Source organism: Strongylocentrotus purpuratus, unplaced genomic scaffold (assembly GCF_000002235.5).
Source record: "Strongylocentrotus purpuratus isolate Spur 01 unplaced genomic scaffold, Spur_5.0 spur5_scaffold_4, whole genome shotgun sequence".
NCBI classification, from domain to species: Eukaryota; Metazoa; Echinodermata; class Echinoidea; order Camarodonta; family Strongylocentrotidae; genus Strongylocentrotus; species Strongylocentrotus purpuratus.
Genome location: NW_022145610.1, coordinates 30620930 through 30642922, shown reverse-complemented (window position 1 = coordinate 30642922; position 21993 = coordinate 30620930). Strand labels below are relative to the sequence as shown.

Below are 21993 nucleotides of genomic sequence, written 5' to 3'. Positions count from 1 at the left end.
CCTTTTTGGGGGCTGCCTCCTTTTTTTTTTTTGAAAGAAAAAAAACATGAAAAGCACTGCTAAAATGTATTTCTGATTTTTTTTTTTTTTTTTTTTTTTTGAAAGAAAAAAAAAACAGCGTCCCCGCCTGCTTCCTTTTTGGGGGCCGCCTCCTATTTTTTTTTTTTTTTTTTTTTTTTTAATTTTTTTTGAAAGAAAAAAAACATGAAAAGCACTGCTAAAATGTATTTCTGATTTTTTTTTTTTTTGAAAGAAAAAAAAACAGCGTCCCCTCCTGCTTCCTTTTTGGGGGCCACCTCCTATTTTTTTTTTTTTTTTTTTTTGAAAGAAAAAAAACATGCAAAGCACTGCTAAAATGAATTTCTGATTTTAACTCTTATAGTGCCACAGGGCTAATCCCCACTGTGCCAGGTTGTTTTGGAGATAATCTGATTAACGCGATGGTTCTATGAATGGCGAGTGCAAAACACACAGCACAGCCCAATGAGCATGAACAATAACTGCTATTGCAAAAGCACCCTGGCACGCACATGGCACTCAATAGGTAGCGTGCATGCAGCCTCATGGCAGGCTATGGGTTAAAAGAGAAAAAAAAAATTGTCGGCCGCCATCTTGAAAAATAGCCCGAATGTCAGGGAAAATGTACGGAGTTGCCATTTTGAATAAAAAAAAAAGAAAAAAAAAGGGCCTCCTTCCCATTTTTTGAAAAAACAGGACGCTATAAACAGGTTTTTTTTTTAATTTGGCGTTATATAAAAAAAAAAAAAACGATCCAACTGTACCGGTAGTTATTCTTTAAGCCACTGGAACTGCGTAGAGTTTCGTAGTGTGGCGTACCGACTACGCAGCAATTAGGCTGCGTATTAATGGGAAAATAGTCCCTGCGTACGTTATGCGTAGGCTGGCGTACAGGTTTGCTTATGGTTGCTTACTGTGTGGAAAGCTTTTACTGCTTTGTCGATCTGGCGTAGGGTAGCGTACTGTTGCGTAGTCATGTAGCGTAGTGTTGCGTAAAAAGGCGTACTTTCTGCGTCAAGTTTCTACGCCGAAAGTACGCGAAAAAATTAAACATGTTGAATTGTTTTCGTTCATCTTGCGTACCCCTTTCCGTCCCTCAGCATATAGTAACGTAGGCCAGCGTAGTTGGTACGCAACACTACGCAACTCTACGTATTGACCCCACGCTAATTAGTGACCCGCAAGTGTCACAAATAAAGTATGAAAAATATGCTCATCTGACCCTAATTAAACACCTAAACCCCCCAAGCTTTCAGGGGGTTTATGGCCCCTTGAAACCCGTGGACCCCACGCCTATATTATATATACACTCAACTCAGGACCCGCGGAAATCCACGGGATTCTAGAGGGGGGCGCAGGCAAAAAATTAAGTTTTTCATTTCGGGGGCTCCATTTCAAATTTTTGGGAAATTTTCGGGGGCTACTTTTTCAACTTTCGGGGGCTCTTTTTTCTGGGGCTACTTTTTCATTAATTCATAAAAGGATAGGCCTACACTTTGTTGAGATTTGTTTAGTAGGCTAAGGTTTCAGGCTTCCTACTTCATAATTGCCTATTTAAAAAAAACAACATTTTTCTAGTTCAATAACTAAGTTTTCATGCATTGATTTGATGCAAGAACTGTAACATAATAGACCTTAGATTGTGATTATTTCTGACCATGAATTGCGATAATCATTTTTCAAAGTAAAATTTTCACAAGAAAATCAGACAGTCATTTATACATGTAGACATTGTAATACTTTTACTAATTCTAAGCTCAGGTTTCGTAAATCGATTCACGAAACTATATTGAAATCGCGGCATACAATAATGATGCAAACCAACAGATAACAATTTCAAAGTGTCAAATCTCTTCGACTCAAGCTCAGCTCACGTGAACTCACACACACTACAGCGTAACTCCAGGAAGCTCGAACACCGGCGCTGCAGGCGTCGGACGCCTACGGTGCGCGGTGCCGGTGTTAAAGCTTCCTGCAAGCTCATCGCAACTCACACACACTACACAGCAGCACTGCACTTTGTGTTGACTGAAGGCAGCTTGCGACTGAATCGTCAGTCCAATGGTTTTCTTGTGAAAACTTTCCTTTAGAAAATGATAATCAAATTTTAGTATACATTGCCGTAATAATCACAAAATAAGCTTTGATTTCATACCTCCATTCACGAAAACTATATAAAAATCGCGGCAATCATGATGGAAATAGGTCTCTATAACTCTAAGTTTGGACGTCGACGGGAATTAGCCCCGTGTATCTCTCTGGCTTGTGCAGCGCTACTACAAAGGATATCCTGTAGAAAGATGCTTTACTCGGGTAATCCCGACCCTGTGCATGGTGCATTTAATACGCAACTTAATGTGAGTGGATAGTCATCGGTCGTGTGTCTACGGATGTCATGTTGAATATCCATGAGGTATCTCTGTCGTCACGCATATCCTGCATTATGCATGTCGCGTCTGTTTTCGCCCTGGACGTCGACACGGAGGAGGACCTCGGGCGGAGTATAGCCAATTCCACAGAGTAGACTCTCCCGCGGACGATGGCACCGGGCACGGGTACCCCGAGGGGAGGGTTCAGGAGGAGATAGCTGCACCAACTTCGGTCGGCGATCTCATTAAAAAACAATCGAATACAAAGGCTCGCGGAGACGTCGCGCCCCCCGCGGAGCCTTAGCGTATTACTTTATATAGATTGTTATTTAATCCAAATTGTCAAATGTGCATTGAGCACACAGACAACATAAGGGAAAATAACTGACCTTCTTCACTTTCTTGTCGTGCTGTAACTTCATAATTATAGGTTTAGGAAACAACATCCAAGGGATGCATGCAACACCGATGATGATCAAAATCTTCTGGATTTCCACCTGAAAGAGCATGGAAAAAAATAGGAATAACATAAAATAACCTCTTCTGTACATGGTATATTTAGCTAGTAGGAATTGTAATCGTTTGTTAAAATTTCAATAAAAGAGAGAGAGAGAGAGAGGAGGGGAGGGAGGGAAAGGGGAGAGAGAGAGAGAGAGAGAGAGAGAGGAGGAGAGGGGGAGAGGGAGAGAGAGGGAGAGAGAGGGAGAGAGAGGGAGAGAGAGAGAGAGGGAGGGAGAGAGAGAGAGAGAGAGAGAGAGAGAGTGAGAAAGAGATGAAAAGGACTACTGTGTACAAGATACATCTCACATGCTGTCTTTGTTGGCACTAACGTATTTGGATGAATTCAATGAAGGCCTCCATTCTACGTGAAAAATCAGTGGCATATTTGGGGTAAAATATAAAGTTGAGTACTAGTCATGCCATTACACTATGAAGGAATCCATCTAGAAGTTATCAGGAAAGGTTGACTGCGTAGTATATTTTTAAGAACACTCCATACTATGAGGTTTCTAATCAAGTTTTCTGAAAATCACACGGTGAAAAGCACTGTACACAACTAAGAGTACATTTCCTTTTGTTTTGATGATTAAAAAAACCTCAAAGGCTACACCAATTCTTATAATCAACCTTACTCACTTGCTCCTACGGTTTCTCAATGTAATTACGTGACCAGAACTCGACTATATCTTTAAACTTAACTTTAGTTAATATGTTACTCAGCTTAAAGGGCCACTCTAACCCAACTAACATAGCCTTTCATAAAATGAATACACCTCTACTTATTAATATTCCAGCCTCTAATTTTTCAGAAAATCTCTAAATTGACCAAAAAATGATAATAGCCATCCATTTTTCACAATTCTCATGCTTGCTGGGCTATGCCCCTCAAAAAAAGGTAATACGGTCACGTGGCTTGATGACGCATTTGATGTCATTGCGGGCATGTCCGATTTGATAGTTTGATAATTTCATAATTAGGAATGACGAAATTGCCAGAAACGTACTAGGATTATCAAGTGCATATTATTTTTCAGATAAATGTCCTTTAAACAAAAATGAATATCATACTTTGCCTTTTAAAAGACATTATAATGCCTAAATCATCCTCCTTTTGTATGCTTGCTTACCTGACCGGGGAACATGACTGGATCGGGTGGAGTCAGAAGTCCCATATTGATCAGGGTCAGGATGAGGCTGGGGGCATTATGCATGTTCCAGACATCGATGAAGAGCCACTTGTAGAAGATGAGAAACACCAGATAGCCGAAGATGGAGAGCATGAAAATCAACTGGGGCAGAAACTCGCACCAGATATTGATCGACCTCTTGAAGTGCCTGGAAGTAAACAAGATGTCATTTAACCCTATGTTAACCGGGGGTACTTGAAGTGACTTGGAGGCACCATATGCATCTCTTGAGGTGGATATTGTCAAACCAGAACCTTCCAGATTTGCACAAGTTCCATAATACAAAGTAAAAAAATCACAACTGACGTACCACTACAATATAGTTGCCGGTTTTCTGGTTTTAAAGTAGGTGAAAGTGATACATATATCTGCTGTTAGATAACTGGGGGGTGTTTCACAAAGATTCTAAGTCGGACTTAACTCTAAGTTGGACTTAAATATCATGGAGAGCCATTTGTAGCCTTATAATGAAATATATTCAAAAGCAAAAATTGAAGTATTTTAGACTTTTCATAAATTTCACATCAAGAGCATGAAATCTCCCATGATAATAGAAAATATGAATGATTTGAATCAACATTTTATGCCTTTTAAAATAACTTTTACAAAATATTTTCAAGGATGCTAATGGCTTTCCATAATTGTTTAGTCCAACTTAGAAGTTAATCTTGACTTATGATCTTTGTGAAACACCCCCCCCCCCCCCAGGACTCACATGTGGTTGAAGAGACTGAGAATGACTCCAAACAACATCTGACCAATCCCAAAGATGACCGACATCTTCATCTTGAAGGAATTTAAGAAGTTGATCTTATTGGAGGCCAGCTGCCAAATCTAAAATAATAATAATAATAATAATATGAAGAAACATGAAGTCATTCATATACACATTTAGTACATAATGTGTTTCTGTCAAAGAGTTTGAAAATCATCACTGTTCTTAGTTAGTGCTAAATATTCAATTCAACATTTGAATTTTTACTGACCATTTTGCTTAGCTAAAAATTAAATGCATGCAAACATACTTTCTTCGTGTACAGGCAGCTTACTACAAGCTGCGTATGAAAAACAACTTTTGGGTTAACTGCCAGACAAGGCTACCAAAATAATTGGCTTAAGGCTGCTAGGGAGAAATCTTGAACTTAGCCAAAAACCTTAACTGAATACCAAAGTCGGATGAAAACTTGGTAACATACTCATATTTAGTATTGCACTGAATTCTGTTATCAAACAAGTGAACATTCTTTGGATCTACTCCAAATGAATAAGGGTCGGGTACTGGAAATGTAGTCTTTGCATTCTGTTCTTTTTTTTTATACAGCAAACTGCTGTAAGGTTAGATTTCCCAAACATTAGACATACATTTCTGGGGCCCGTCTTAGAGTTGATATCAATCGTAACTATGTACATAAGAGATAGGAGACTGCAAAATTGCGATTGATTGGATCCATCGTAACTCTTTGTAAGACGGGGCCAAGATATTCATTGGATAAAAAAAACTCTGAGCACTTACTGGATCTACTCCAAATGGATAAGGGTCTGTTTCATTGAAAGTCAACTTTGGATCCAAGACAAGGGAGATGTCCTGTTCCAATAGTTCGTGACTGAAACAAAACAAAACAAATGATAACAGAGTCTAAGCAATGTGTGTGTGTGTGTATTGGGTTTTTACAGACGTGTATCAATCAGATATGATTAAATACGTCTGCGGACCGACCTTTAAACGTCACCCTCTGAAAGACGCGACTCAGTTTCGAACCTGCGTCCTCGGCTGAATCAGTTTGTAACTTCCACTGTTAGGTGGATTACAGGCGAATGCCACAACGCCTAGTTGATAACTGATCCTTATAAAGCACTTTACAAGTCACAAATGACCAAAATGCTCATGTATTATTGTAACCCTGGTCATATGAATAAATTGCTGTTCTGCACACGATAGTGGACATTCTCCACTCTCTGGGGAGCATTCCAGCCAGTTGCCCTTGGACAGGCCTGTACAAGCCAACTTAGCACATGGGTGGAGAAGAATAACGTAGATTAATTGCTATGCTCAAGGACATATATGTACATGCCATGCCAGGGCTTGAACCCACACCTTTTGCATTTTCGGTAAAGTGATTATACCAGTCGACCTTGACATATATACACCTCTCCTACATGCTACTATATATAGCATTGTATATTTCATGACAGTACCTTGTACATTCTTGTTCTAATGACCCAATCAATGTGACTTTATCAAATACCATCACTAAGACTTTACTTGGGACAATTTCAATACCCGATTTAAATAATGCCTACAGAAATCCTGTTTGGATAACGTAATGTCGCTGTATCCTTCGAACATTTCATCATGAGATGCACAAGGCTATTTAATTTGCCTTAGGTTGACTTTGTGTAAGTTTTTGCGATCATGTTATCAGTAACGGTCTAGTGGATAAGTCACCCAACTGCATATCACTCAGCGAGTCCCGCCGCAGCACTAATGTCCTTTGGCAAGACGTTAATCTACATTTGCCACTCTCCACCCAAGTGTTAAATGGGTACCCGGTAGGATGCGAAAGCTAATGTGGTTGGATGAGCAAGTGTGCGCTCGTAAAATGGCGACTGGCTGGAATGCTCCCCAGGGAGTGGAGAATGTGCATACATTTGTGTGCAGGTAAGCCTGAATCCGATGAAAAAGGTAATAATATATCTGTAAAGCCCTTAGACACATCCTTGAATCGATGTATTGGGCGCTATATAAATGCGGAATATTATTATTATTATTATAGCAAAGTAATATTCAATTATTAATTATAATACTCACGAATAATCTGCAGCAGACACGTTCCAGGTGGATCCAAAAATGTTGAATGATTTGGAGAAGCAGTCGTTGTAGACAAAGCCGGTGTAGATGGAGAAGAAGCCCATCATCATCAGTACGTACCGTCCACCATACACCGTGCCAAACATCTACAAAGAAAGTAGAAATGATAATAATAACTTTATTTACCTACATAGCGCCTAACACTTACTTTATCAGAAGTCTCTAAGCGCTCTACAATAATGCAGCATAATTACCCTGGCTTTAGCAGTGCAGCTGTCACGTGCGTTGCGTTTCAAGGAATAAATTCCTACCAGGTTTAGCTAGTACATCTCTGAAAAGGCTACAATCTGAATGATACAACTGCTCATAGTAAGGGGGTGGACCCAGGTCTTGTGTACAACAAGGGGGGGGGGGGGGAGGGGGGAGGGGGAATCTTCTCGTTATTTTCATAGTTATTTCACCTACAAAATGTCAGGAGGTTCTTGAGGTGATCCTAAATACACAGCATCCTCCTCGTTCCCCAATCTGCCTATATCACAGATAGGATCTGCCGAAATCACAGGTTGAATTAACAAGCCATGTACAAAACACGGATGCTTATTCATCACCTTGAACTCACTTTAGAGTTTTAAAATCTTATGTTAATCTTATCACAAATAAGATTTACAAATACATGTATATTCACATTTATGAAGGCGATGGATTAACACAGACCCTTTTCTTTCTAAAAAAACAGAAGTAATAACATTCTCGTATAACATTCTCATTTGAATCTAAAGAAATGATCATACCGATTCTGGTTACATACAATGGCAAATTGAGTATTAATTCTCAAATGTATTCGTCCCAAATGGATAGATTGGAAGATTAGCATGATATTGCACTACCCCCACCCCCCCACTCCTTTCACCCCTGTGACCCCTTCACTATCCAACTAAATTACCTGATAGTTGGCTGGAGAGGTGTAAAGTTGCTTCTCTGGGCTTTTACATAACACACTTTGAATACCACATGGTAAAAATGGAACAAAGGACTTGAAGGCATCGTCCTAAAGGTCGCACTTACAGTCTCTAAACCCGACCTTACCCTGATAGGACATCTAGGACACATTGGGTAAAAGACTTAAAAACATAATCTCAAAGTACATAACCCTACAAGCTCTAATCCTTAATCTAACTGGACATAGGATAGATGAAACAAAGCACTTGAAGACATCGCCCCAATGGTCACACTTACCTCATGGTTGGCTAGGGAGGCGTGGAGTTGTTTCTCTCTCACCACCAGCCACAGTCCAAAGAGGAACATGATCGTGCCGTGACCGAGATCCCCAAACATGATGGAGAAGAGGAACGGATAGGTGATGATGGTGAAAGGAGCTGCAGACAGAAGTGAAAAAAAAAAGAAACATGTATTACCGTTCGTTTGCACATGTCACCGTTTTTTAACGCATACCTAACAGTACGTAATCTCAAATTTGTCTATGTTATAACACACAGATAGGTGGGTATGCGTAGGACCATTGTTGCACACAGCTACTTCTTTCTGGGTAAAACAATATTTAAAAAGGTACATATGTTTAGAAATACATTTCAAAACTACAAATAACTATTTAACCAAGAGTTTTGTTTAGACCCTTCTGCTGGGCACACATTGATGTGTTCATGCAGAAAAAGAAAAACTGTACAGATTTTTGACACGTTTAAATACATCTGAGAGGGGATATTCTTTATTGTGCATAACAATCACTCTCGATTTTCTTATCTGATATCGCTGCTTTTAACAACAAGCAAAACAGAATGTGTGAAATTAACAAAAGCATTTTCAAGGCTGTTCTTGAGCCCACATTCTTGAAGGGCCTACAAATAATAATGGTACACATTCTCACAGTTTCTTAATGCAGCCCTGTTAACATATGACATGATGCCACCTTTAAAACACCAGTGGCAATATAAAATGACTGAATAGTAATGCACTTAAACCATTTATTATGGCTATTTTTTTTGGAGGCGGTTCAACAGATTATATGTGAATGATGCTCATCGTTTGTCTGACCTGGATTGACCTCTCCGTAGGTGCAAACACCATAGGCATCGACCAGACTCTGGAAGCAGGAGGTGAACTTGTTGACCTTGTTATACGTCGGTGGGTCTTCGCTGGTCTCCATGCGATTCAGAATGGACGGAACTGTTGAGCCACTTCTCTCCTACATTTCAAACAAATGGTACAAATGGTGTTTAAAATAGGGGTCATATAATAATGATAATAATAATAGCTCACATTTATAATGCGCCTAATACTTTGTTTCTAGGCGCAGCACACATTATTACCCCAGTCATCAGATTCAGGCTTACCCGCAACACAATGTATGCACATTTTCCACTCCTTGGGGAGCATTCATATATCGGAGCTGAACTCTTCATTGATGTGCATTTGCCTTGCATTGCATATTCAATAATATAATAAATAATAAAAGCGGTGCTTATAAAGCGCTTACTACCAAATTCTCTAAGCGCTATAACAAACAAAATACAATGATAAACAATTAGTATTATATAGTTAACAAAACAAAAAAAGTGCAGATAAACCTACAAATTGCAATACATACAAAATATACATCAATGTGAACAGAGTAAGTTAATCATTAAAAGCAATTTTAAATAAATGTGTAATGTATTTTCAAGATGTGTACTACTCACAGTGCCTCGTCTGAGGGCCATCTGGATCTTGTCCAAGTCGGTGATTGGACACCAGCATTCTGCGATGAGGCACTTCTGGGTGACGTCCAGGTTGAAGAGATTGAGGGTGTGGTAGATGGCCTTGAGCTTGCGTACCTTGATGAACCACACCCGCACGTTCTTGGCAGCCGAGACCAGGACGCGCTGACGATGCTCGTCTGTCTGGCTGATGACCTGTTGAGGGACAACAGCATTAAAAAAATATGAGGTGTTGACTCTTTCACTACTTATGGCAGTTTAAACCACCCATATATTCATATTTATAACAAATAACACTTTTACATGCAAATACCCTCCCCCAAAACAACAAACAAACAAATTTTCAACTTAAAATTCAAACTTGGTTCATGAAAGTTAGATATCATGGAATAACATTTCATCAGGTTGAATATTGAAGAAAAAAAGAAAAAAAAAGAAAGATTGAAAAATTATCTTAAGGTATATTATCAGTATTTTTATTATACTGTTATTATTATTTTTTCAAACACGTGTTGGAAAGCATGAACTAGGACTGTGGCAGAAGGTCTGAGACTAGCGAACCTTGATAATAATAATAATATTAATGATAATAATAAAAACCTTGCTTATAAAGCGCTGTCTCTAAGGATGCTAAAGACTTGACCGCATAGAAAGAAGGCCTATTTTAGAATAAATTTTATACCCAAGTCAAAAGTAGGGGATAAATAGATGATGACCATGATGAAAATGATTATAATTATGAGGATAAAGATGAAACTGATGATCATCATCATGATGAAGATGAAGATGATGATTATGTTGACAATGAGGACGATGATGATGACGATGGCTCAAGAGCCCCATTACTCACCACTTGTAGATCCTCTATCCTAGTCATGACACCAATGGCCGTCTCCCTTCGCTCTGCCTGAGTCTCATGGCAGGGGTATAGAGTCGCACGGAACCTGTCAACAAAACCGTAGAATTGTGAAAATCCCTGGAAAGAACATAGAACTCTTTGTGGTACTCCTTCCTTAGCAACTAAAATCAGCATCCAAAGGTGTCACATTCTTATTTGTTTACAGAAATAGATTTTATTTCCTTCTTCAGTATTTCAGAGTCCATCATAATATTTTCCTGCTCACAACTCATGGTATTTCATATGTTTTAGAGTATAACCATTCATATACAAATATAATCTACATTCTAATAAAATCTAGTCATGAACATAATATCATTTCGGTAAAAGATATTTCTGCATAACTCTCAAATATTGCTTTAAGGAAAAAGATCTGGTGAAAGGGGTTTTCCCTCTTTACTCCATTCTTTATTAACTGTTTCAATTCAAGGTTATCCCCTGCTCTGGGACTACAAGTCCTTTGAAATATTCAATAGCTCTACGCTAGTGCATAGGTAATAACAAGGCAATGAAATTCACGGCCATTCTTAGAATAATTATAAATCGGTTTACCCTTCACATATCTTCTTGACTCTGCTTTTGAGCTGGTCTCCCTGAAAGAAGATGATGAAGACAGACTTCTGGACTTGATCTCCCTGCAAAGAGGTTATAAGAAGAGGAAGAAAAGGACCCCAATGAAACAAAATGCAAACATTGATCAAACCTGTCTAATCCACTTGGTAATGCCTTCCTATCAACATGATTTCTGTCTTTTAAAGATAAGCCTGAGTTTGGTAATGATAGAATATAAATTCTCACAGAATCCAAAAAAACCTACACTGAATGTTCAAGATTACAAATAAATGACATGTTGCTAAACAATTTTGGTAAAAAATATATAGGGGCTGCTATCTCATCAACTCAGCTCTCAATTAACATAAGAAAAAGAGGATAATGGGGGACCAATGGTCACTGATTAGGCGATGTTTTCTATATAGAGAGAGCAAGTAGCTACAAGTAGTACAGTGGGGTTTTAAGTGATAAATGTGGTCCCTATAGCCTTCAACAATAACAATGACTGTGATCTTTCACTCACGGTGCTTGGATCCTCTAGGGCAGTATCGATCTCAGCTTGACGGAGGAACACGTTGCCACGGCAAACACGCCACAACATCTGCTCAAAAGCGTGGATGCGTTCACGCTGGATAACCCCAGCAACAAATCTGAATAAAGAACAAACAAATATTAGAATGAAGTGTATATACATGTAAGTGAATATCTTGCACTCTCCCTTAAATCACCATCAATGAACAAACTGATATGGCTGTAAGTAATTTACCCCTATAAATAAAAACAGACCTTCTATCATAAAATATTTCTATCAATATTGGTCAATAACCACTTTAAATGCCATTTTTTTAAAATCCTACAATCCTAATTACAATGCAATGAATGTGTTGTGGTGCATAAAGTCATAAAGTATGTGTTTATGTAGTTTCAGTTTTAGTTAAAAGGTAAACATCCAAAATAAATAAACTAAAACCTGACTTTTGAACCTATCCATATGAAAATATAAAATCTAAAAGAATTAGGCTACTAGATTTGTGATGTGCTTTTTTTTGTTTTTTTTAAAATAAAAACAAAAAATAATGTTTTTGTTTGTCTGTTTCTTGATTTTTTAAATTTTTAATAGAAAATAATTCACACTTGCCCAATCCCTTGATCTATTTAGACATAGTAGTAATGCAATATGTTCCATATCTAATAGTTTTGCATTACTGGTAAGCAAAGGGATACCAAAGAATAACAATGAATTACATACATTGTATTAAAACGCTGTGTGATGCAAGTTGCTAGCTAATTACTACACTCTGTCTATTTGCTAACAAATCAACCCATAGAGTAAATAATATTATAGTGACCGTTGTGTGCTATCATATGCAATGTGAGAGTTTCCGCACCTGTGTCTAGTGTACATGTAAATTACGTTTTATCATAAATTCAGGTTCTATTTGTTCAGCCTTTAGTAATAGGATAACTCCATGGCTTCATACCACTCTTATCTCCCTTTCTATCCCTATTTGAGTGAGTTTTAAAAGAACAATGAGTATGGAATCCAATTCCAAACTGGGTTGCCTCTTCAGGGGCTTAATGTCATCCGTTATTTTATTCATACTTCTCAAGTCATAAATCCATACAATGTTTGGTAAAGTTCTTATTTGATTTTTTCATTGAATTTAAATAAATACACACTAGCATTACGCAACTTATTTATTTAATATTGTGATTGGCCTACTTGAAAATTGATTTTATAGACAACTTTTGTAATGTCACCCAATTTAAGGCACAAACCTTTGTAAAGTGCCTCGTTACAAACAATTTTATTCACCTGTTACAAATAATTGTATTTCAGTAGTCAGTGGGAATTGCATACATTATGTATTGTCAGGTAGGATAAGCAATAATGTTTGTACTACCTATCAAGAACTAATGTATGCAATTTGCATTCTGACTATTGAAATAGAATTATTTGTAACAGGTAAATAAAATAAATTATAACAAGGCACTTACAAGATTTTAAATTTTATTACACTACGAATATGGCACATAAAAAAATGGCAACTTAGTCATAACAGCATTTTTCTCTTCGTATTCATAGAAAGCAGCTAATGCCTCGGTCACATCTTTGCGTATTTGGCTTACATATTGCTGCATTTTTATGGCAAGCCGTTTTAACATTTATTCCTATTTCTTGATATCAAGAATTACCATTGCTTTACATTAGAAAATCTTATCTTGATATCAAGAATTCATTTCTTGAAATAGGAGTAAATAATGAAACGGCTTGCCATAAAAATGCAGCAATACGCAAGCCAAATATGCAAAGGTGTGATTGAGGCATTTACATGTAGGTACATACCCCAGTCTCATAGTGCGTCCAATCATGGGTCCGTCGTCTCCTAGCAGCTTGTGAGCTTCCTCCATGCCGTCACCATCGTGCATCTGCTGGTGGTGGAATTCAGCCTGGAGTTTAGAAATGTCCCACACACACAAACAGACAGACACACAAACACAGGCAGACAGACAGACAGACATGCAAGAGCACGAAGACCACGACAGAAACAGGTAGATATACAGCCCCATTCCCCAGTGGGTGCAGAGTGAGGGGAGATGGGGGTAGTGGTGAGGAGAGATGGGGGTGTTTGAAGAGGCACAGACAGAATGCATTTTTTTTTTTTGATGGACGGGTAAGATGCGTAGGCAATACATGTTTACAACAAACAGAGTAGAATACAGTGCACATAGCAGAGACCCAGTAACAGCAGACGGAAGATGGATTCATACACAAAAGAGAGACAGGGTGCAGTGCAGAATTTCATTGGGTAAATGATGGGCACAATTCACCACAATGCACCAAGAACCAGAAAAAAGCAAGAATGAAAACCATGAATTCATATTTTAAGCAAGCAGTAAGAGGTACCAGATTGAAAGTAGATTGTAGAGAAACAGTTTAGAATTCAACAGCATCCAAGCCCCCAAACCAGACATGAAGGAAATATTTAAAAAAAAAAATAATAATAAAATCATTTAATGGCAAAAGAAAGAAGAATGATTTATTTCACCAAGTATGCAAAGCAAATATGTAAATAGACATAGATTGTAGTTTATTTCAAGAAGTTTAAAGAAGTATACACAAATTTTAATAGTGAAAAGACAAACATGGGGATTTTTTTCATAAATTGAATAAGCAGGCAAAAGAAATTTGTTCACCAGTGTGAATGACATAAAGAGATTTTTAAAAAAAAAACAGAAATTAAATTTTGTTTGAATGGAACATGCCAAGCATTTAATACACGAAGGGTTACATGAAAATGGGAAATTAAATGGTTAGTGCACAATTCAACAAAACATGTGATGGGTGTTATACAAAATGCAATAAAACATACAACTCAAATGGATTAGTCAATTAAATCATTTAAATTCAAAGCATGCATTTCAATTTAGGCCATTATAATCGATGCACAAATGCGGGAGGATGGTGAGGGGAGAATGAAGTATGGAGTGTGAAAATAGTAGGATGAAAGGTAGGTATGCACAGTACATGTGTGAAAGAGAGAAACATGAAAAGGGCGGGGTACAAAAAAAGAAACAGGAAATATAATGTCAGCTGGGGTGCAATGAGTGTAACTTCTGAATGAAAAAAGTTGACAAATTCATTAAATAATTAGGAACATTACCCTTTGTTATTGGCCCGAATTAACAAAAGAGGTTTTAATTTAACCCATGGTTTGATAAACCCTCATTTACATAACCCATGGTTTAAATTAAGCATACCTTGCCTTATGTCCGTTTAATATTGGACCTCTGACTGTGTCGCGCTTATTTTGCGCTAATTTTAGACCATGGGTTATGTAAATGAAGATTTAAAACATGGGTTGAATTTTAACCTCCTTTGTGATTTCGGGCCATTTGGTCACTGATTGGAATGGAAATTCAGCATAAGTAAAGAGCGACTCGCCACAAAGCTGCCAATAACTGGGCAGTGCTAGACCAAGTCTGTCATTCAAAGGGAAAGAACGTTTACGGCAGCAAGTTGGCCTATAAATAATTAATCTTTGTGTACATTTGTTCGCTTCATCACACATGACCTGATGTGTAACATGTACAGTGTACAAATTGATTTTTTTTTTTTGGGGGGGGGGGGGGAACTGGGTAGGAGTGGATGTAAATGTATAAAGTTGTGTATTTATTTCCTAACATATGTAAATGAATGATAAGTGGGGGAAATGTTATGTAACATATTATGTGGTCGGTAATGAATGTGGACAAATTATTCACAACAGTCTATGCACATATATATATTGTATGGTTGCCATAAAATTACATAAATCTACTTATCTCTTAACTACAAATACAAAAACAAATGCCTCAAAACACACATTTTCGAATTTAGAGTTATGCTTAAATGTACACAACCTTTTCTGAATACATGTGATACCAAAACATGCTTCTCAGTCAATTTGTATGCAATCACCTATAACTTTTGCATGTGGACATTTATGGACAGAATCTTTAATGAATATATTTACCACGAACGGTCAGAAAATCATTCATTCATATGTATGATTCAGTAGTAGCTAGGTAAGAAATGGCCTTAAACAGATTATTCATTAGTACATGTACATGCAATATTTCACATACATGTATTATAGATTCATAAAAAGAATGAAATGTTGATCAACAAAAAAATTCCTTAGATGCATGAATACTGAGTAGAATACGAAATAAATGCATCATGAACATTAATGAATATAATAAGTCTGCAAATTATAATCTGAAATGCTAACTCTCATGCAATCATGCATAAGTTCTTTATCAAACACCTAACAATTTATGTAAATGTTCTTAAGAGTTCTGTATATTTTAATAGCCCTTCCAATGCAAAAAAAGGAAAAGATTAAAACAAATTTTCACCCTAAAACAGTGACAAAAAGTCAGAAAAATAAAAATCATTGATAAATTGATAGAGACTGGTAATCTGAGAGCAAAAAGCCAGACACGGTAACACCGACAAGGATAAAATCAAGATGCTGTAAATTCAGAAGAAAGGCCAAATAAATAATAAAGAAAAATACTGAGTGGTTTGAAAGTAGTTCTAGCTAAAACAGGCACCAATCAATTCCTCCGGTCCCTTTGCAAAGTAATCTGAAAGGGACTTTAAACCAACTGGTTCATCATCTAAATACATGTATATCACTATAGACTTGTTATGTTTAAAGCCTGTCTGCACTAGTTTGGCCAGGGGGGTGAGACATGCCTGCAAGATCATTGACAGGTGGTTATCTCATCAATTCAGCTCTCAATTAACATAAGAAAAAGAGGATCATGGGGGATCAACAGGCACCGATTAGGCATTGTTTGCTATATAGAAGGTGCAAGTAGCTATAAGTAGTGCAGTGGGGATTTAAGTATCACATGTTCTATTCTGAGATTATTTGCTCAAAATGTTTGAAGTTTTTGCTCCAAAAATCATCAGTGCTTTAATTATATGTAATTCAATGGTGAAGCCTTTAGAATTTCTTCAGTTTTTTGTATATGTTTTATTTTGTTAAATTTTGTACAGGTTTCCTGTACACGTAACCTTTTTATAATGAATTTAGGAATATTGCTATATTGTCTATGAAAATCACTATAATCATGCAGATGTTAGACAGCTTGTAATGTTAATCTCCAAAGACATAAGAAATGTTGCTTATCTAAAATGTTGACTAATGTATTCACCCAATGCCATAGATTCAATGTAGGGCCCGCCAAGTTCTAGTAGGAAATGGCTGAACACTCGTAACATGATTACTGAAAAATGACCCAAACATGCAAGGCAACTGAAGAATGCATCTTGACAATGACAACAGCTATAACAAGAGCCGATAGAACTGACATTGAAAGTAAAACAAAATTCCCAAAAGGAAGCTGAAAAAGAAGAAGCGACAAAGGCTTCAAGACGGTACCAAATTAAGATATGACAAACACAACTGAAATAATCTCCATTTATTGAAAGTGAAGACATAAATAACTCAAACTAATTCATAACAGATTAACTCTCTGAACATGTTGTCCTATGGGCAGCTTTTGAGCCATGAGATAATGTGATACCCCTTATGACTTATGATTCCTTTTTTAAGTGTGATTGCTTTCCCACAAAGATATTAATAACATCATATTTTTATTACAAGAGGTAAATTAATGTGAAACCAATCAAAAATCATCTCTTTTTTTTTTAGGGTAATTGCTTTCGCCCAAAAAGTTTGGATCCCACCATGGATATGTCCAGTGGCATATTTAGACAATCATGCTCAGAGATTGTAACGTTTCATTACCGTTGACAAGCTCAGTAAGAATGTCTGTAAGAATGTCAAAGAAGAATAGAAACTCTCTGTAAATTAATGTGCTTTAATACATTTGAATCATGGCTGTTTCTGCAGAATAATGTAAAAATACTTCCCGAATACACAGTAAGTATAAAAGTAGATCACAAACATAGAGATCTTTAAATTTGTCCCCCCCCCCCTCTCCCCCGTCTTTACCCAAACAACATATATTTGTTTGTAAGCTTACAACGAGACAGTACTGACCTGATATTGTATATTCATTGGTCTAGGTTTTAAGTCAAGTGTCATGGTAAGGATAAAAATAGTGGGGGGGGGGGGGGAGGCAGAGGTGAGAGTTGACAAGGATACAAGGGGATCTTCAAAGAAATGTATACCAGTTGGATTCACCCTTGAAAGATAATCTCACATGCTAAAGTCCTGTATGTGCTGCACAATACGATACCTGCGCCCCGTTTCTTAAAAGCCGTTATCAATACCAAGTGCCGAAATTCTATGACAAGTTGGCTCGCAACCAATCAAACGCAACTATTTCACTAGCTTATTGTAACTCGTTATTGACAACAAGTATTATGAAATGGGGCCCTGATCAAGCCTGAAATCGTAATATGGCCTGAATACTGGCATCCTTGCACAAATGATTGAGTAGTATATACTCCCTACTGTTTCAAATAATATCAGCTGAAAAGAATCCAACTCTTTCAGTCGCTTATTGTAACTCGTTATTGACAAGTATTATGAAATGGGGCCCCGATCGGGCCGGAAATCGTCATATGGCCTGAATACTGGCATCCTTGCACAAATGATAGAGTAATATATATATATATATATATATATATATATATATGAAGAGTTTAATTCCCAAAGGAGCTAAATCCATTTTTGTAACTTGAGAGAAAAACGCATTTGTTTACCAGATTTTGTACAGGCGTCTACAAAAAAGTGATATTAGAGGGTGCATTTTTTATAATTGCTCCCAAAATTTACTCAATTTTCATCAAAAGTAGATTTAACTCCTTTTGGAATTAAACTCTTCATATACTCCCTACTGTTTCAAATAATTTCAGCTGAAAAGAAAAGGCATACCTCATCAAAGAAATGCTGGGTCTTGCGCAGGATGTGCTTGAGTTCAGTCAGCTCCAAGAAGTTCCTCTTGAGTGCTTCTTGGTTGGTGTTGACTTCCTTTAGTTCATTCTCCAGCTTTTCAAAGCAGGCCTGCAGTAAACAAAGACACAAGAGACAGAGGCACATGTAGAGAGACGAAACGAGGAGAAGAGAAAGTGTCAGTAGATAAACAAAGAGGTACTAGCAGTTTTAAAGGGATTGGGAAACTTTGTCGCAGATTCTGAAACAAAATCCTGGATTTAGTTCCTGCTGCAATGATAGTAATAAACCTTTAGGTCAGTCAGGAACCCCATTACTTTTAAAAGTCGATCGCCTGTCTGATTATCAAGATATTTATGATTGATGCCTTCAAATTCTGCAAAATTGGTTTTGTCCATACTTGGAATAACAAGCTAGACATATAACATCAATTAAATCGCTGGTCTAATCTAAATAAACTTTGATCTCTTTTCATTTTCACAACTTCTTTTATGTATACTGGCCACTAGCACTCATATTCATCATGCAGTGATGCTCATGACGCTTAGACATTATTACCCTGGTTATAGCCGAGCTGCCAAAGTAACTAGTGCTCAAGCATATCAGGTACCCATTTACACCTGGGTGGAGAGTAGCAAATCAAGATTAGCGTCTTGCCAAAGGAAATGAAAGCACGGCTGGGATTTGAAAAATTACAACGATTGCTCTTTTTTTATTTTCCTGTTATTGGAACTTTTCCTTTACTCTGTATATTTATCTCAATAATGTAAAAAAAACGTCAACACATGGTAATCCCACATATTATTTGCAAAATAGAGCTAGAAAAAAATCTGATACTGAGAGGCATTCAAGGCCTGCAATTGGACAAAATCATGAAAGCTGCCACCCATTTCTTTTAAATTTTGACTATAAATCCAGGGGGTGTTTCATAAAGCTGTTCATAAAGTTATGCATGACTTTACAAACGACTTGAATATGAAGTGCAAGATAGGATGCCCTAAGTTTTTCCTGATGATTTTACAAAGTGTGACTACATTTCCAATAACCTCAGTTAAATTATGGCAAAAAATATACTTTTATTAAAAATGTTTGTTATAATAAGAATGTTAATCTACATCTACACAGTTAAACTTTAGTTGATGCAGTTCAAATTGATTGAGCATCCCATTTGGCTTTTCATATTTAAGTCGTTTGCAAAGTCATGCGTAACTTTGTGTGAACAGCTTCATGAAACATCCCCTAGTTGCTAACATGGCTTCAAACTTTACTCCAAGGTTACCTCTAGATCAATCATCTCCCTCGGCGCAGGCGCGTCAGGGTTTTCTCCAGTATCCAAGATAGGGATACCAGCTCTCAGGATCTCCTTCTCAAGATATCCTACAATAAAGAATAACATGAGGTTACAATAAGGGACAAGCACTGAGAGATATCCTACAATAAAGAATAACATGAGGTTACAATAAGGGACAAGCACCGAGAGATATCCTACAATATAGAATAGCATGAGGTTAAAAAAAGGGACAAGCACCGAGAGATATCCTACAATAAAGAATAACACGAGGTTAAAAAAAGGGACAAGCACCGAGAGATATCCTACAATAAAGAATAACACGAGGATAAAATAAGGGACAAGCACCGAGAGATATATATATATATATACTTGAGGTTATTGGTCCTGTCCAGTTTCACTGAAAAGGTGTATCTGGGCCCTGTTTCATAAAACTGGTTATCACTAACAAGTGCTGAATTTCTATGACAAATTTGCTCTCAGCCAATCAAATGCCACGATTTCAGTAGCTTATAACAGTTATTGCTACTTGTTATTGATCACAAGTTTCATGAAACAGGACCCTGATCAGTAATGCGACATTGAGAAATAGTTCCTTTACCATAATCATTCCAAAGATAACCTATTTTGGTAAGCTTTGGCTTGCTGTGTTGCAAGCCCATCAAGGCCCTCTTTCATAAAACTTTATATCAATAACAAGTTACAATAACTGTAATAAGCTACTGAAATAGTGGCATTTGATCACCCGAGAGCAAAACTATCATAAAAATTGAGCATTTGTTATTGATAACAAGTTTCATGAAACAGAACCCACAGGCTCAGAAGAAGCATACAGTGCTCACAGCTAATAAAACCTTATAAGTGAAGACAAGTTTTGGAAACGCCCCTCTCTCAAAAAATGAAATGGAAGCTCTGATTACCAATCATGCGAAAGAATATGTTTTAACTAATGCATGATGATACAAATTTTGCCAGGAAACCGCCTACTAATTGATATATTTGGTAAATTATTATATCCATCTGGACCGGATAGATATCATGCACATGTCGGGTAATCTTTCTGCGTACAGTGCTTGTAACTTTACCAAGACTCTACCAAATATATTATCATTTTGATGATTCCAGAACCTTGCAGTACACACCAATACTTATATGCTGGATGATCAACCTTTTCTGATCGTTTTCACCATGTTTCTTTCACAATGCAATCGCATGACCAGAACTGGTCTTTACCTTTAAGCATGTAGTGAAACAGCATTGAGTATCATACTTACGTAGCTTTCTTTCCATCTCATCACATCGCCTCACTTCATTGACAAATTTTCGTTGGAAAGCATTCACATCTGGATTTAACTACAATGAAGACAGTACAAACAAATACAAAAATGAGATACATCAAAGTACCTGGTCAAAATACACAATAATGATCATCTCCTATGACACAAAGGCCTACTAAACGGAGCAATACAGATAAATAGAGAATTCTAATTATGAAACTAAAAGTACTTCTTTGTGATTAATGTACATATACAGTATATATGACATGTTTAAGTGGTTTGATAAAGAAAGAGAAAATTAAATCAGGTACGGTACACAACTATTTTCTCAGAGCTGTTGGGCAAGTTTAGGTTGTGAGTGAGTTGATAATAGGTTTTAGAAAGATACATTGGATCAGTCTAAGATTATGGATACTTACATCTCTAAACTGGACCAGACCCAGTTCTCCCAACTCTGCTACACATGCATAGGCCGCCTCAGACTGCAAGAATAGCTGGGCCAGGCACATCCCCTCACTACGGTACAAGGAACCCATCTTGGCCCTGTGTACTCGTCTTCCTGCTTGAGAATCTTTTCAGCTCACTGAAACTATATTTCATTTGATAAAAAAGAAAAAAGTATTAAAATAAATCATTAAGAATTTCAAATAGATGCGTGTATACTTTGTATAACAGACATTTGCATTTAACAGCAACATACATAGCACTGGACATAACAAAAACGAGGTAATTCAGAGCAACAAAAATAACAAAAAATATGAAACAAATTATTAGAAGGGCCATAACAAGAAGGAATATAGGCAGGGAGCAATGTTATTCCTTTGACAAACACAGACGAACACACATAATAGCACAAATACATACATGTACAACTTTTATACAGACCAAGTTCTGGGTCTCGTCTTCAGAGAAGTTTTTAATTGATCCACATTGTTTGCACGGCCTCTAATCAATCACAAATC

At 37.1% G+C, this 21993-nt stretch overlaps 1 protein-coding gene across 1 annotated transcript in view; it reads right to left on the bottom strand.

Annotated features, from left to right (window-relative positions):
* The window catches only part of LOC100893129 (V-type proton ATPase 116 kDa subunit a), a 64924-nt gene that overhangs the window by 37598 nt on the left and 5333 nt on the right, over positions 1-21993 (bottom strand). Inside the window, exons 2-17 of the mRNA XM_030997764.1 lie at positions 21451-21620; positions 21029-21107; positions 19746-19843; positions 18449-18577; positions 13396-13499; positions 11572-11698; positions 11049-11131; positions 10449-10542; positions 9581-9793; positions 8937-9087; positions 8121-8260; positions 6885-7030; positions 5589-5679; positions 4791-4909; positions 4016-4223; positions 2777-2884 (exon numbers count right to left, since the gene is read on the bottom strand). Of these exons, the coding sequence (XP_030853624.1) occupies positions 2777-2884; positions 4016-4223; positions 4791-4909; positions 5589-5679; positions 6885-7030; positions 8121-8260; positions 8937-9087; positions 9581-9793; positions 10449-10542; positions 11049-11131; positions 11572-11698; positions 13396-13499; positions 18449-18577; positions 19746-19843; positions 21029-21107; positions 21451-21567 (2007 nt within the window). The 5' untranslated portion in view covers positions 21568-21620. The remainder of the gene's footprint in view (positions 1-2776; positions 2885-4015; positions 4224-4790; positions 4910-5588; positions 5680-6884; positions 7031-8120; positions 8261-8936; positions 9088-9580; positions 9794-10448; positions 10543-11048; positions 11132-11571; positions 11699-13395; positions 13500-18448; positions 18578-19745; positions 19844-21028; positions 21108-21450; positions 21621-21993) is intronic.